The sequence below is a fragment of the Crinia signifera genome, chromosome 3 (genome assembly GCF_055691185.1).
Source record: "Crinia signifera chromosome 3, ASM5569118v1, whole genome shotgun sequence".
Classification (NCBI taxonomy): domain Eukaryota; kingdom Metazoa; phylum Chordata; class Amphibia; order Anura; family Myobatrachidae; genus Crinia; species Crinia signifera.
Genome location: NC_139219.1, coordinates 85218446 through 85234999, shown reverse-complemented (window position 1 = coordinate 85234999; position 16554 = coordinate 85218446). Strand labels below are relative to the sequence as shown.

At 44.6% G+C, this 16554-nt stretch overlaps 1 protein-coding gene across 8 annotated transcripts in view; it reads left to right on the top strand.

The window, feature by feature from the left end:
- Positions 1 to 16554, top strand: part of UTRN (utrophin) — a 587017-nt gene that overhangs the window by 162803 nt on the left and 407660 nt on the right. For all 8 annotated transcript variants that reach the window (XM_083176136.1, XM_083176132.1, XM_083176141.1 and 5 more), the window contains 4 exons: positions 1031 to 1204; positions 3206 to 3361; positions 5692 to 5862; positions 15898 to 16077. In XM_083176136.1, coding sequence (XP_083032262.1) covers positions 1031 to 1204; positions 3206 to 3361; positions 5692 to 5862; positions 15898 to 16077 — 681 coding nt within the window. The remainder of the gene's footprint in view (positions 1 to 1030; positions 1205 to 3205; positions 3362 to 5691; positions 5863 to 15897; positions 16078 to 16554) is intronic.

Below are 16554 nucleotides of genomic sequence, written 5' to 3'. Positions count from 1 at the left end.
CCATAAATGTCAGCATGTTCACTGAGATAGAAACTTCATACATATATTATTTCTTTCTAATATCACAGGATGTAGCTACTTTATACAATGTGCATTATGGGCCTGATTCAGACCTGCATATACTCGCAGCCTAGCAAACATGTCAACGCCATGCCTGCATTCTCAGGGGAATGCACAGACCCCCCACCATCGAAAACGGGGCCAAATTTGCACCCATACAAACCTATATGAATCGGCTCCTTTGTATATACATGTAGTGTGTATTGAAATAGAAGTTATTGTTTATTTGTATGGCGCCACAAGGGTTCCGCAGAGCCTAACAATACATAAATGAGCAAAAACAAGAAAACAACGATTTACAGTACAAGGCAATGTAGGACAAGTACATGGTAAATAAAGACAGTTCCATCAAGGGACAGGACACCTTCATTCTGTTTGCACAATAATGATGATTCCAGTACACTAGTGCAGGGGTTCTCAAACTCGCTCCCCACACAGTTTACGTTTTCCAGGTCACCCGTCAGGTGCACAGGTGCACTCATTAGTCATTCAAACATTTTAAAAGATCCACAGGTGGAGCTAATTATTTCACTTGTGATTCTGTGAGGAGACCTAAACATGCACTGTGGGGGGTCCTGAGAACCGAGTTTGAGAACATGTACACTAGTGTGACTACCCCGATAGTTGCATGATATCACCCTTGAACTGCCCGGCAGCTTCCCGAGCGGCAAGATTGCATATTGTACACTGTATGCAGCGCTTTTGCATTTGATGTACCGTATGTGATCCCAGCCAAGGCTGCCGGATCCGACAAATCTTTAATGCAGCACTTGTGACCTCCAGCTCCGGTCCAATTTGCACGGGACTGCACATTGGATCTGAATTGGAGACAAAACACATACGGTTTGCAACATTTCATGTGATTTCTCAGTACGATTCATCAAATTGGGTAAAAAAGGGCCAAATTGTATAAGTGTATGGGCACCATAAGAGCATGTGGAGAAATATCTGGAATTGTTGTATTCTACAGAGGAAGCTTCGAGAGGTGTCTACTAAGTTCCAGCTCTTCCAGAAGCCTGCTAATTTTGAACAAAGGATGCTGGACTGCAAGCGTGTCTTAGATGGGGTGAAAGCCGAGCTTGGGGTACTTGATGTTAAAGATATTGACCCTGATGTCCTACAGAGACACATGGATGGATGCATGGTATGCTTTTATTTACTTTGGTTACCGAGTTCATCTGAATGAGCATTGAGCAGCAGATCGAAGCAGATCGAAGCAGAAATAGACTTTCCTGCACAATCTATTTTTGCTTTCGATCCTGATGCCACAGGGCCGTGCATCGGGATCGGATATGGATCAAATGCAGCTGTACATGTGCTATTCAGGGTCACTTTCTATTCGACTGTATAGTCCAAATCAAATAGAGAGTGACCCTGAATCACACCATCTTTACACAACATATGGTTGTGTTAGATGGGTCTCTTGCACAGATGCAGATGTGCACAGCACTTACACAGATGCAATGTACCCATTTTTGCATTTCTTTTTTCTATTCTGACTTGAATGATATTTGCATCAAGTCCCTTAAGCATACTGTAATACAAGTGTTCCAAAATTGTATTCCACACCATTGGTGCCGATTTATGTTTTTGCTGGTGGGTGCTCAAGCCAAAAATATAGGGGAGTGCCTTCATGGGGAAGGGGCGTGGCCTCAAAATAATACCAATTTATATTACACAGCACAATTGTCTCCAAAATTCAAATGACAGCAGCAGAGTTCCCCTTTTTACACATTACGGCCAAATATATAAATGCCCCACAATGCAGGTACATAAATGCTACTCAGTCACACAGCAAGCCCTAATCAGCCGCACAGCATGCCCAGAGCATGCATATGCTGGCCGGCCCACGTCCGCATATTACTCCGGGGACGGAATAAACTCTTCCCGCCATCCTATTTGCCAGGTAGCGGGTCCGTCGATGCGGGTGCTGCAGCCTCAAATTAGCAAGTTAATACGGCGGCCCAGCAGCGGGACTCGGACCCGTGGGTGCTCATCAATTTCCGTGGGTGCTTGGGCCCTTGAGCACCCACAGAATCGGCACCTATGTTCTACACTCCTACAGTGTGTCTTATATGTCTTATATTCCCCTGTTAAGCATCATCCTTTATGTTAATCTTATACTATTGAATAATCTTATTGCGGCCATACAAAACTTCGAGAAATCACAGCAGTGTATGGCCATCTCATCCCCCCCGTGAGCCACCCGGGAAGGTCAAGGATTGCGTGCAATACATTACCTGTAGACCTTCTGCATGTGATGTATCACATGTGATGACCCCGCCACTGGGAGGGGATCAGAGTCGGCGGTCGGACATGCAGGCAGTTCCGACTCCAATGCACATGAGACCACACATCGATTCGGATGCAATGTCTCCTTTTGTAAAGCACAACAGAATATGCTGCGCTATATAAGAAACTATGGTACTTGTGAAGTTTCACGGCGCCACTAGATAGGATACTAGATTGTATCCGATTTAGTATGCGATTTGACATAAGATATCGCATAAGATTTAGTATAAGATCTACTATCCATTTCATTACCCCACTATCCACTAGTGCGTGGAGTTGATTTTATATAGTGTGGCGAGCGCAGTGAGCCACTGAGCCCGAAGCGTGGCGAGCGCAGGGTGCCCCGCGATGGGACTCGGAATGTATTTTATGGAATTGAATGCAAATGGCATGCGATATTGGTGACTTGCTTTGAAAAAACATCCGTGTCCCCTCGCCACGCTTCGGGCTCAGTGGCTTGCTGCGCTCGCCATGCTATATAAAATCAACTCCACGCCCTAGTGGATAGTGGGGTAATGAAATAGATAGTAAATCTTATACTATATCTTATGCGATATCTTATGTCAAATCGCATACTAAATCGTATACGATCTAGTATCCTATCTAGTGGCGCCGTGAAACTTCACAAGTACCGAAACTATTAATAAATAAATAAACACATACGATTTGGGCTGATTTCTCCTCCCGATCCATCGGAATCTGGTGAAATCAGCCCAAATCGCATAAGTGCATGGGGCCCTTTTCTGTAAGGTTCACCCATAGCGCATGAATCACTAGTTTGTACAATGTGACAGCATGCCAAACACTTGTATGTAAAACAGTGATACCATTGTATAGCATCCTTCTCTTCCAGAAACTGTACAAGACTCTGAGTGAAGTCAAGTTGGAGGTTGAGACTGTTATAAAGACTGGAAGGCAAATTGTACAAAAACAACAGACCGATAATCCAAAGCTAATGGATGAGCAACTAACAGCCTTAAAACTTCTGTACAATGATCTTGGTGCCCAGGTAAGACTCCTACTATATCTAAGTATTAGATACTAAAGATATCAAAAAGACAAATAGCCTGAATATCTTTTTTCATCCATAGTGGTATACTGGGATCACGGGGTATAGAAGTGCTGGCAGGAGCTTGTGCACCTTAAAAAAAAATTAACAAAAAAACCCAACTGTAGGAAGTGCTAACTCCTCCCAATTTATGCGCACCGAGCTTGGAAGCCTCAGTTCTTTTGTGTTTTAGGGAAAGGGGCCATTTATATCTCTAAACGGTTTTATTTCTTATTACTTTATTTTATTGTTGGCGGCAATGCTGCAGAGATTATGGCAGCCAGATGGGCTGTCAAGTAACTTTACTATATGTAATAGGGACTCCTGATAGCTATTACCAACTTCTGAAGGTGTTAGTCATTGTAGCCTATAGGCAGAGATGGCACTATCATTGGACAGCTTTAGGCAGATGCCTATGGGTCCCGGCCACTGAGACCACAAAAAAAGTAGAAGAAAGATGTCTCCCCCAGCCCCTGGCACTGCACTCTCACCGGTCAGTTTAGTAGACTCAAGTATGGTGCCACTTCTCTATCCTTCAGCAACACAAAGAGCTGTTGCTCCTGAATGGAGTTGTGTGTTATGCCTTAGGGGCCAGATGTATCAAGCTTCAAAAAGTGATAAACTGGAGAGTTATAAACAAACAGCCTGATAGGGCTATTGTGTGTGTGTGTGTATGTGTGGGGGGGGGCGGGGTTATGAGTACTGGCAGAGTGATTGTGTGCATAGGGAGGGTGGATTTGTTGTGAGCTGGCAGGGTGAGTGTGTGTGTGTGTTTGTGCAGGAGAGGGGGTTAATGAGTGTTGACAGGGTTTGCGGGTTAATGGGTGATGACATATTGGGGCACAATAGTGTAGCATAAAATGTATTAGAGACATTGTATGACATAATTCACACTATGAACCAGATGCACTAAGCTTCAAAAATGATAAAATGCAGAGTGATTAACAACCAGCCAATCAGCTCCTAACTGTCATTTTTCAGACCCAGTCTGTGTCATTTCTCAAACCCAGTCTGTAACATAATAACATGATAAGAGTTATTTGGCTTGTTGTTTATCACTCTCCACTTGAAGCTTAGTGCATCTGGCCCTATGTGGCATACAATACATTTTGGGGTGACATATTATAAATTGTTATGCTGTACATTATGAATTTAGCATATTCTATACAGTATGTTATGGATGAACACTGCTGTATATGGCATATTATGAATTTAAAGGAACAGGGGCGGTGGAAGAAATATTGCCTGAGGTGTTGGGAAACTTTGCACCATCACTGCATGTAGGCTACAAGACCACAGAAGCATCACAAGATTCAATCTGCCATGGCTGCCACTGGGAAGAGAAATCCCATGTAAAGCACAGCACAGAGCATTAATCAGTTTGCTGAATACAAGCACAACCTTGTATTAACCTAGGAGGAGGGCATAGCCAAAAAAGAAAAAAAAAAAGTAAAAAAAAAATTAACCCCCAACCCCCCCTCCTTTTTCACACCCAAAAAAACCTTTGTGAGCTATTGAATTCCCCCCAAAGGTAGCATTTCCAAGTGTCATCTGTTTTTCTTTTGGATGTATTGTTACTTTTATGGCTCATAAATTAACTCCCATCAGTTCTGTTTGAGATCTCATCAGACAGAATGATAGAACTGGCTGATAAAATCTATTAATGTTCCAGTACTATCTTGAATTCTGCATTCCGCAAGCTGATGTTATGGACCTGGCACATTTCATGAAATGATGAGCAGCCTTTAAACCTTTGCCCTTCTGGCTGCCTAGATTTGCTTTGATGTAATATTCCTCTTACAGTGTACACTATTTGTCAGGCTAGGAGCCCCACGATATGTCTCTAACATACCTGATTTAATGATCATTCTGTAAATGACCGTGTAGTGCAGTTTCCATCTTGGGTATTGAAGCATTCCCGCGGAGACTACATTTCAGATGAATGAATGAATGTCTGTATCACCTGTGGATTCTCAGCGTGCTCGGGTCTGCTAATGACAATTGCACAAGGCTTGAGTTTAAATTGAATGACTGATTGACACACACACAGCCAGTCTCCTAAAAACACCTGCAGAAGTTTTGTTTTAAAATCCACCCGGCCGACGTTTTATTGTTTCCTTCTCAGCTGATGTGGGGTAAATGGATTTTGTCTCATGAAGCAGAAAAAATACAGAATGCTAAAAATAAGCAGCTTCTTAATGAGTGACTTGTAGTGATTAGTCTGTGTCTAATAATGTGAAGTTAGCCTGGGGTACGCTGCTCTCTTAATGTTTTCCCTTTTACTTATCTAGGTGACCGAAGGGAAGCAAGACCTGGAACGTTCTACTGCTTTAGCTGTGAAGCTGAAAAAAGAATCAGCCTCGCTGTCTGAGTGGCTCAGCGCTACCGAGTCTGAGCTCATTCTGAAATCCACAGCTGACAATCTGCGGACAGATCTGGATACAGAGGTTTCCTGGGCTAAAGTGAGTACTGTGTATTTATTTATCTGGTAATGTGAAGGGGGTTACCCACACACACTGCAGTCATAAGCTTGGCCTGAGAGTCAGGTGCATGACATATAATGACCTTAACCTACTTAATGGCTATTACTGATGTCTTGTGAGTACACACTAGTAGATATATCTACAGACAGATTGGGCAATGTGTTCTCAATACACGCCGCCTGATCTGTCGGGACTGACATTACAAATGGGTGGGTGTATTTGCATGTACCTGCCCACTGAGCTGTCAATCACGACGGCTCCCAGCGAGGCTGTAGGGGCAGTCAGCAGACTGCACATACACACACAACAAATGTGCCGATATATATTTATATATATATTGGGTATTGGCTGAATTGCACAACCAACCCAATATGGTACTTGTTTCCTAGCATGGCTCCCCCGATTTTAATCGCAGTACATCTTATGCAATCGCATCGCATGCAATATAGAGGCTTGGGATGCGTTGCGATTTTTAATTGTACAAGCACCCTGATGGGTGCTTACAATGTTAAATGCTCCCCCATTGTCAATGCCACCCCCACTATCAACACCAACCCAAAGCGTGGCGAGCGCAGCGAGCCCACGAGGGGCGGCGGTACGCGTGCACCGACCTTTTCATACCCCCACTATCCACGTCGGCGTGGAGTTGAATTTAGATAGTGTGGCGAGCGCAGTGAGCCACCGAGCCCAAAGCATGGCGAGCGCAGCGTGCCCTGCGAGGGGACACGGATTACTTTACATGTATTCCGCGAGCCCTCATGGTTCGGGCTCGGTGGCTCGCTGCGCTTGCCACACTATCTAAGATCAACTCCACGCCGACGTGGATAGTGGGGGTATGAAAAGGTTGGAGGACGCCTTCCGCCACCCCTTGCGTGCTCGCTAGGTTCCCCACGCTTTGGGTGGGCATTGATAGGGGGTGGGGTTGACAATGGGGGTGCATTTAACCATCAGGGTGCTTGTACACTTAAAAATCGCATCGCATGCCATCAGATGCGATGCGATATTTCATTGTACAAACACCCTGTTAATTTAACGTGAATATCGCATCGCATACAGTATGCAATGGGCGCCATGCTAGGAAACAAGTACCCACAATATATCTCAGAATGATGTAGTTCACAGATATATCTATTATTATTTATTTATTAACAGTTTCTTATATAGCGCATACATATTCCGCAGCCCTTTACAGAGTATAGTTGAACATTCACATCAGTCCCTGCCCCAGTGGAGCTTACAATCTATATTCCCTACCACATGTACATGCACACACAGACATTCTAGGGTTAATTTTGTTGGGAGCCAATTAACCTACCAGTATATTTTTGGATTGTGGGAGGAAACTGGAGTACCAGGAAGAAACCCACACAAGTACGGGGAGAATATACAAACTCTGCACAGTTAGAGCCATGGTGGGAAGCGAACCCATGACCTCAGCGCTGTGAGGCAGTGATGCTAACCATTACACCATCCGTACTGTAATCGATTGTAAACACTGACCTACAGATAGCGCCGGGCTTGTCGTTGCTGGGGATGGCGGAGGACTCGCCACCCGCCATCCCCCGCCCCTCGCCATCTGTATGTCGGAAGGGGACGCGCGTGCACGAGGTGCACGCGCGTCCCGTTCCGACGGTGCCTTTCCCCGGGTCCCCGCCGGCTTCCCCGGGTCCCCGCCGGTCCACACCGCCACCCCGCAGCCCCCCGCAGCCCTGCCCGTCTCCCTGAAGCTGGAGACGGGCAGGACTGCACCCGCCGCGCCGCCTCGCCGCCCGGCTATTGAGACGCTCGTGCGTGGGAGACGCACGAGCGTCTCATTCAGCCAGAGCGCCAGATTGCTGGCGGATCGCCAGGGACACGGTCCTGGCGCTCCGCCAGCAATAATAAGGCCAGCTCCATCTGTATGGTGCATCGATATATATCAGCCGTTCAACTGGTTTGTTATTATAGTAACCTTCCCTTCCTACATATTACTATTTCAAAATGTAGAGCCTCACCAGTCACTTGTTCTGTCGTCCCTCTGGATAAGTTAGTTCTCATTTTAAAAGCACTTAATTATGTGTCCCAGTATGGGGACTCTCATTGTTTAGAGTTATGTCACTTTATTAGCAGAAGTGCCTTAACTTGCTGGATGACTAACTGCACTTCATGTTAATGTAGAATGATAGGTCTTACCATTTCAGAGCGGCGTACTGAGGATATTTCTGCTTTCGTCTTTCCTTGATAGTCTCTCCTGTTACAGCACCTGGTTTGATTTCTACACTGGTTGAAAAATTTTCATTTTGCCTGATATCAACTGTTGTGTCTTGTGAGGATCCCAGGTTTATGTGAGAGTTATTCTTGCAGATTGCAAGTCGCCACCTTGAGAACTTTTAGTCCTTGGATCGCATAGGAAAGGCACAGCCTTTAATTTAACCAGCTCTCTATATAGTAATGTAAAAAGAGTAACTACAGCTGTATACACTGTATACAGAAATGCTGTAGTATTAATTACACAGTCTTCACCTCCCTATCAGTAACCCATTCCATACAGAACTTGTGATCAGTGACAGTGTCACCTTTACCCACCTTGGCCTGGGAAAGTACTGCCGTGTTAGAGGCTGCTGAATGGGGTTCTGCCAAGTGATGCCACTGATGGACTTTACACTTCTCATGTACAATCTTTTCCGGATCCCGGCCACTGGGGGATGCAACTTACTGATCCTAACCACTTGGCAGTGCTTGCTACCAATGTGATAAGGTCCAGCTCACTAGTCAGACCCATACACGAGGTACACTAGATCCACCAGCCTATGGGTGGCTCCCAGTAGAGCATACGCTTAGGCTGTATATCAATGCTGACCCATTCACCACTATGTGAAGCCCACTGCTGACAGACTGGAAGGTATCGCAGCCTACAAGCCTAGCAGCAATTGCTGAGTCTTAGACCAGCTCCAACCTACTGACACAGCTCTTTTTATCCCACAGTCCAGTGCAGGGAATGGGGGGATTTTGAATGACTCAGGATGCAAATGCATTCTGGACAATGTTGTAAGGGACCTAGGCCACCTGCTAGGGCGGTATTGTTAATCCTGATCCAATGGCAGGGGAAGGTTCTTGCCCCCGAGATAATTAATACATACCAAGGCAGTGCCTAGTAACATATATTGCAAAATCAATACAAAGGTTGTTATACTGGCCACACAGTACCCTGCAGTCTTTATTATAATAGAAAAGTCATTGACCCTGCAGCTTCTTTCTCTGTGCATATACCCAGAGAAGCAGAGAAACAGGTTGTACATTGTACACAAGCCCTTGTTGCAGCATAGACTAAAGACACCCTAACCCTCCTTCTACACAGAATAACCCTAACCCTCCTTCTACACAGAATAACCCTAACCCTCCTTTCCCACACCCTAACCCTCCTTCTACACAGAATAACCCTAACCCTCCTTCTACACAGAATAACCCTAACCCTCCTTTCCCACACCCTAAACCTAACCCTCCTTCTACACAGAATAACCCTAACCCCCCTTCTACACAGAATAACCCTAACCCTCCTTTCCCACACCCTAACCCTCCTTCTACACAGAATAACCCTAACCCTCCTTTCTCACACCCTAACCCTCTTTTCCCGCACCCTAACCCTAACCCTCCTTCTACACAGAATAACCCTAACCCTCCTTTCCCACATCCTAACCCTCCTTCTACACAGAATAATCCTAACCCTCCTTTCCCACACCCTAACCCTCCTTCTACACAGAATAACCCTAACCCTCCTTTACCCTCACCCTAACCCTCTTTTCCCACAGTATAACCCTAACCCCCCTTTCCCACACCCTAACCCTCCTTCTACACAGAAAAACCCTAACCCTCCTTTACCACACCCTAACCCTCTTTTCCCACAGTATAACCCTAGCCGCCTCAGGTAATCTACATATTGGATTGGAGGTAGCGTGTATATGCAGCCATAGTACAGTAACGCTATGTCAATTGGAAATGTCCCCACGTGACCACCTAATGATCCAATGAATTATAGGTATTCAGACCTTGGCGCAAGTTGTGAGGTGATGATGGACGTGGTCTGCGTCTGATTTGCCATCTGTTTTTAAGGCACACCCAATTATGCGAATGTGGAAAAGTGCTGTGGCTGCATTATGGTGGCAGGATTACAGTGTACACTGTGTGGGTTTTAAAAAAGCGAAAATAAATTGTCATTGCTGAATGTGCGGTTATTCTTGTAGGGGTAATTAGATGAGTGCATATGTTATTTATATAATACGTTGCTGTGTAGATAAATCTGCTATAACCTGTAGCTGACACTTTCCAGCAAACTTTAGAAAATAGGAACTAACACTTGTCGGTTTGTGCACAATCCATTACATTAATAAGCCTCACTGTAATTGCTTAAGACACGTCGTTTGTAGTTTTATTCTACATACTCCTTTATTATGCCCATTCTATCCTGAACTAATAAGAAAATTCACAGAGCTTGCCGCTGCATCAGCATTAATTGGGTTGAGATTTCTTCCTAAATTATGAGTACACAGCAAAAACAAATTGTGCCTAACTTATTAAATGACTTAATTATAAATCACTAGTGGCTTAGCTGCACCAGGATGCAAATGATTCTTGGATAATGAATCTTTAATCGCTTCAAATTGCAAATTGCATGCTGCATAAATTCCATTGATGGATATTTACTGAAAGAGTTCATATTAATGTTTTTATTTACTCTAGAAATGAAGTTGTTTTGTGAATTTTCTTTGTTGGAACTGCAGACAGCGGCCAATAAAACAAATCTATAAAGGCCTTTAAAATTGTCATAGCAATAAGTTAATCATTGTCTGCTACTGTGTAGTCTTATAATGGATGCAGTGACTTTCTTTCATAAGGAAATGCCCCCATAGATGTATGGTTACCGGTGGTGGAGGACTATGGGATCTGAGTTGCCAGAGGGGCGGGACTTTTTTAAACTAAATATTTTTAAAGCACCAATCATTTACAAGGCAAAGCCAACCTGTTTTTTTCTGGCAAATGATTGTTGCTTTAAAAATATGGGCATTCTTGCCCTAAAATCCTGCATGTCCAGCAACTCAGACCCTGTTAGATTTACCCCTATATCTAAGAAATTATTTCAGAACATAACATTAATTCTCAATTCTGTTCAGATAGGTCGCCTGGACAGGGCAAGCTGTCATATATGTATGATTGGTGTCATACACACAAGCCATTGGGGTATCATGCATTGCCATTTTGGAAAGCACCTGACCAAAGTATGGGGTGAAGCTCATTTCTTATTAGCCTTTAGTACAAATGAACCATGAACATGTCTTTTATGGGAAAGACCGCAACCAAATCATGTCAGGAACATACACCCTACAGAACCACCAGATCCCTTCAATATTGGCATTTACTAGATCTTGAGTTACTTAAGTTGGCGCTATGTGTGCATTTGTCCAATTGTAGAGAAAATTATTCACCTGACCATATCACCTCCCTCTACTTTTTGTTGGACTTTTACATATACGCATTCCATCACTGAACATAAATCATGCATTGCCATGTTTGGTCAGAATATTATGTACTGCAATCCGACTGTGATGTCCTGATCTATAAAATTCTTGTTGGACCATGTTTGACTGTAAATTGTCAGTAAATTGTCCTGCAGTTGCTCTCATATTTTGCCTGGCACAATTTATTGTACAGATTTAAAGATCCTGGAGTATCAACAACAGTCCCATACAGTGGGCGATGAAAATAAAACAACCATTAGCATTAAGGGCATTTGTGAATCAGGCTATGGACAGGAGAGGCAAGTGTCATACAGTGGGTGAGAAAGATGAGATCAGCTGTAGTGTTTAAGATACACTGAAGCCTGCATATGCAAGAGGCAGGTCAGAGAGTATCCAGTAACAGTAGTCAAAGCAGGCAATGCTTAATGCATGGATGGGAGTTCTGGTGGCATTCTGGTTCAGATTGGTCTGGATTCTGGAGATGTTCCGGAGGTGTAAGGGTTAATATTAAAAAAATTACCTGAATGTGGAGAATGAAGATGAGGATAGTTATGGGTATCTTTGAGGCAGCAGAGGAAGAGAGGGGAAATCTGAGATGTTATGCTGAGAAAGAGGTTGGAGAGGCAGAACATGAACCATGTCAAGACAGTGACTAATGTAGAGGTAGATGTGAAGGTGTGAAGGTGTGCAGGCAGGTCATAGAGGATGAGAAGGTGCACTTGTATTTGGCAATGAGAAGGTAATTGATGACTTCGATGAGAGCAGTCTCAGTGGAGAGTAGAGGCTGGGAGGAAATTTAAGGAAAGGAATGTGTGAGGTGATGATATGCACTTCTTCCAAGGCACTTGCAGGCAGAGGGAACCAAAGATATAGAAAATGATGTACAGTACCAAGGCCTTCTACAGACTGGAAAAGTTGCTCAGCTTCCCCCTATCATTTTATAGCATATGCTTGATAAATGCTAGATACAGTAAACGCAGTATGATTACTATGGGCAACTTTAACACTGTATAGAGGACTTGATTCATCTTCCCCACTTGATGTGCCATTTTTTACATGTGATAAATCGTCTCGATTTATCACATGTAAAAAACCCGGGGAGCAGGGGGGGGGGCTGCTGGTGGGAGCAGGGGGGCTGGGGACGCTGCGGGGGACACAGACGCTGCGGGGGACACAGGCGGCATAGAGCCGGGCAGAGGGAGCCAGGAGCTGTCAGTGCTAGAAAAAAAAAGCCTACTGTATACAATGAATGGGCAGCCTGTGATTGGCTGAGCGCTCTCTCAGCCAATTGCTGACTGGCTGAGAGAGCGCTCAGCCAATCACAGGCCGCCCATTCATTCTATGGGCTTTTTTTTTATTATTCAGTGCTGACAGCTCCCGGCTCCCCGCGCCCGGCTCTATGCCGCCTGTGTCCCTCGCAGCGTCCCCAGCCCCCCCTGCTCCCTCCACCGCCGCACCGCCCCACTAGGTCCCAAGTCGGGTGGTCGGACGTGCAGCAGGTCCGACCACCCGACGCAGATCCGATGCGCACGGGACCGCGCATCGGATCTGAGGGGACATCAAAACTAGCCGATTTTGGTCCGATTTAGGCCAGATCCGACTGATCTGGTCTAAATCTGACCAAAATCGGCTAGTGTATGGGGGCCTTTAGAGGACAAGTCAGGATCAAGTGAGGGTTTTTTTTAATGATGGTGAAACAAACGTGTAAGCGAAATGGTAAATGTGTGGGTAAGAGGACGCAAACTATCCACCAGCTTTTAGGGAGAAGGCGCAAATGGTGGGAAGTGGGCATTAACTGAGAGGAGGATATATCTTTCCACATTACTTCTCTGTTGCAGGCACCCAGTTTAACTACTGTATGACAGCACCAGTGCTTATTCTATCCATGTCTGAATATAAAAATAGATCATATAAGCTTCACATTTTAATTCATAGCATATTATCTGTGGTATAGGCTTACTTAGCAGCTATTAGTACAATTTATTAATATATCTATATTAGAGATGAGCGGGTCCGGATCTCCAGGATCCAACAGATCCGACCATCGCAATCCGAGTCAGGATCCGAGCCGGCTCGGGAGTTCCCGCCTGAATTCCGGACCGAAAACGAGGCAAACTGTCATCATCACGCTGTTGGATTCTCGCGGGATCGGGATGTTATATAAGACACACGCATGCCCCGCCATCTTCACTCCATTATAGAAGAGGGTGGGTGGGAGATCTGTGCTCCGTCCTCTCTGCTCTTTGCTCCGTGCCCTGTGCTGTGATTTATATTTTGTGTGATTTTTGTAAACTAGGTGCTGCAGTGCTCACACGCAGAGGCTGCAGTGCTGCTGACTGTACACTCAGTGTACAGGGGCTGCAGTGTCCATTATACAAGGGGCTGTGTCCAGTGTGTCAGGGGCTGTGTCCAGGGGCTGTGTCCAGTGTCCAGGGGCTTTGTCCAGTGTCCAGGGGCTTTGTCCAGTGTCCAGGGGCTGTGTCCATTGTCCAGGGACTGTGTCCAGGGTGACGTGCTGTATCCAGTGTACAGTGTAACGGGCTGTGTCCAGTGTGATGGCATATATCTAGTGTCCAGTGTGACGGACTATATCTAGTGTCCAGTGTTACGGCATATATATCTAGTGTCCAGTGTGACGGACTATATCCAGTGTCCAGTGTAACGGGCTGTGTCCAGTGTCCAGTGTGACGGCCTAAATCCATTGTCCAGTGTGACGGCATATATCCATTGTCCAGTGTGACGGCATATGTCAAGTGTGACGGCATATATCCAGTGTCCAGTGTGACGGACTATATCCAGTGTCCAGTGTGACGGACTATATCCAGTGTCCAATGTGACGGACTATATCCAGTGTCCAGTGTGACATACTATATCCAGTGTCCAGTGATGACATATATCTGGTGTCCAGTGTGACGGACTATATCCAGTGTCCAGTGTGATGGACTATATCCAGTGTCCAGTGTAACGGGCTGTGTCCAGTGTGACGGCCTATATCCATTGTCCAGTGTGACGGCCTATATCCATTGTCCAGTGTGACGGCATATATCCATTGTCCAGTGTGACGGCATATATCCAGTGTCCAGTGTGACGGCATATATCTAGTGTCCAGTGCGACGGCATATATCTAGTGTCCAGTGCGACGGCATATATCCAGTGTCCAGTGTGACGGACTATATCCAGTGTCCAGTGTGACGGACTATATCCAGTGTCCAGTATAACGGGCTGTGTCCAGTGTAAAGTAAGAAAAATAAATAAAATAAAAACACATTATTAATCTTCCACCCTGTCTGCCCCTGCAGTGCCTCCCTGCTTCCAAGATGTGCCAGGTTGGAAGTGTAAGGTCCACATGTATGTGATTCCCACTGCTGTCGCTTAGCTTAGTCATCCAGCTACCTCGGTATAACCTTTTGGCCCAACTACAGTAAATGAAAACAATTTTGTGAGCTGAGAAGTGATCAATATTGACTAGAAATGAGTGGAAACTAATGTTATTGAGGTCAATAATACTTTAAGGGCAAAAATAGGCCCGAATTCTGTTATTTTAGCCATTTTTAGCATTTTTTCATAAAAATCCAGATCCAAAACCCGCAAGGGTGGTTTTGCCTAAACCAATCCAGATCCAAAACACGAAGGGAGATCCAGATCCAAAACCAAAATCCGAAAAAGTGGCCACCGCACATCTCTAATCTTTATGTAATGCATGGTAGAAGCCTAGCTTGTTGGTAATAGTCCGTTCAATGTAATTACAATTGTGACTTTAAGCAATAATGGCACTGATAGAATAACAATAGTGCATAATAAATTCCTGTTTTTAACACTGTTGTGAATAGGAAATAACTATAACAAATTACAAAACGTTATGCAGTCTTAAGCTGGCCATACATTAAAAAGACCTGCATAGGATGCAGGTCGTATGTTCAATCACACGGTCAATCGTATGTGCTAAAAACACATACGATGTGCTTACGACAACAACCCATCCCGACTGTTCATATGTGCAACACATAACATCATAGGAGTGACCTCACGACCCGTGGGACCGCACATCACATCATCCTCATACCAAAATACAGTACGTCACAATGTTCACACAATCAATCACACGATCCATCGACATCGTGCGTTCGGGCCTAGAATCGTTCTGATGTATGGCCAACTTTATTGTTTGTTGGGGAAAATGTATTTCAGATAAAATTCACTTTGAATGATAATGACTGAACCGCCGTATTGGGGCCTTCATGTGACTTTTGTATCACTGTCGCTTCTTGTGGTTTAGGTGGGTCTTAAAAATGTAAATATATTATCACAATTTAGCGAATAATGATCCACAAAACAAATATGCAGGTCAGTGGGTCGCATTTATTTACTTGGCTTTTGTAAAACCAATCTGTGAACTTTCTAGACCTTACTGCTGTAGTGTCCTGTACTGTTAAAGAATGTGTGAAAAAAAAAAAAGAGAGCAAGACGGAGTCTCAAGGGTTTGTCGGCGTGCTCTGAATAATGTGGCCTGCTCCTTTTGTAGAATGTGCTGAAAGAGCTGGAGAGGAGAAAAGCGGATTTGAGCAGCGTGACAGAGAGTAGCGCAGCTTTGCAGTGCTTGGTGGAGGGAAGTGAGAACGTCCTGGAAGAGAAGCTCTGCGTCCTCAATGCCGGCTGGAGCAGAGTCCGCACTTGGACAGAAGATTGGTGCAATACCCTATTGGTAAGTACTCACCAACACCGCATTTCATTTGTATCATGATTTCTAACCAGTTTCATTCTACGGTTTTCCTATTAATGAAAAATCTTGTTTTACAACCTGCAGGCTATATTCTAATAATATTTAACTTTTGCTAACTTGTTGTCAAAGTCAGGATATTGGTAAGCGCTGTTCTTTCAGGCTCCTTAAAACACAATTAAGCAAGTGTCTGTTCCACCGTTTCATACAGTGCAAGGACTTCTATTATTTAAACACCTTTCGAATACATTAAGCATTTATAATGCATGAATGACATCACTATATATAAAGTATCATATTATTCTATAAAATAAAAAGCTAATGCTGCTCCTCTCCTCTACAGAGGGGATTCAAGTGTTTTGCAGCCACTAGATGTTTTGCAGCGGAGCAATTCTGTGTTTCTCCATTCGGGTGCACACAGCCGCAAACACTGACATTAATGTTATGTGTTTCCGTCAATTT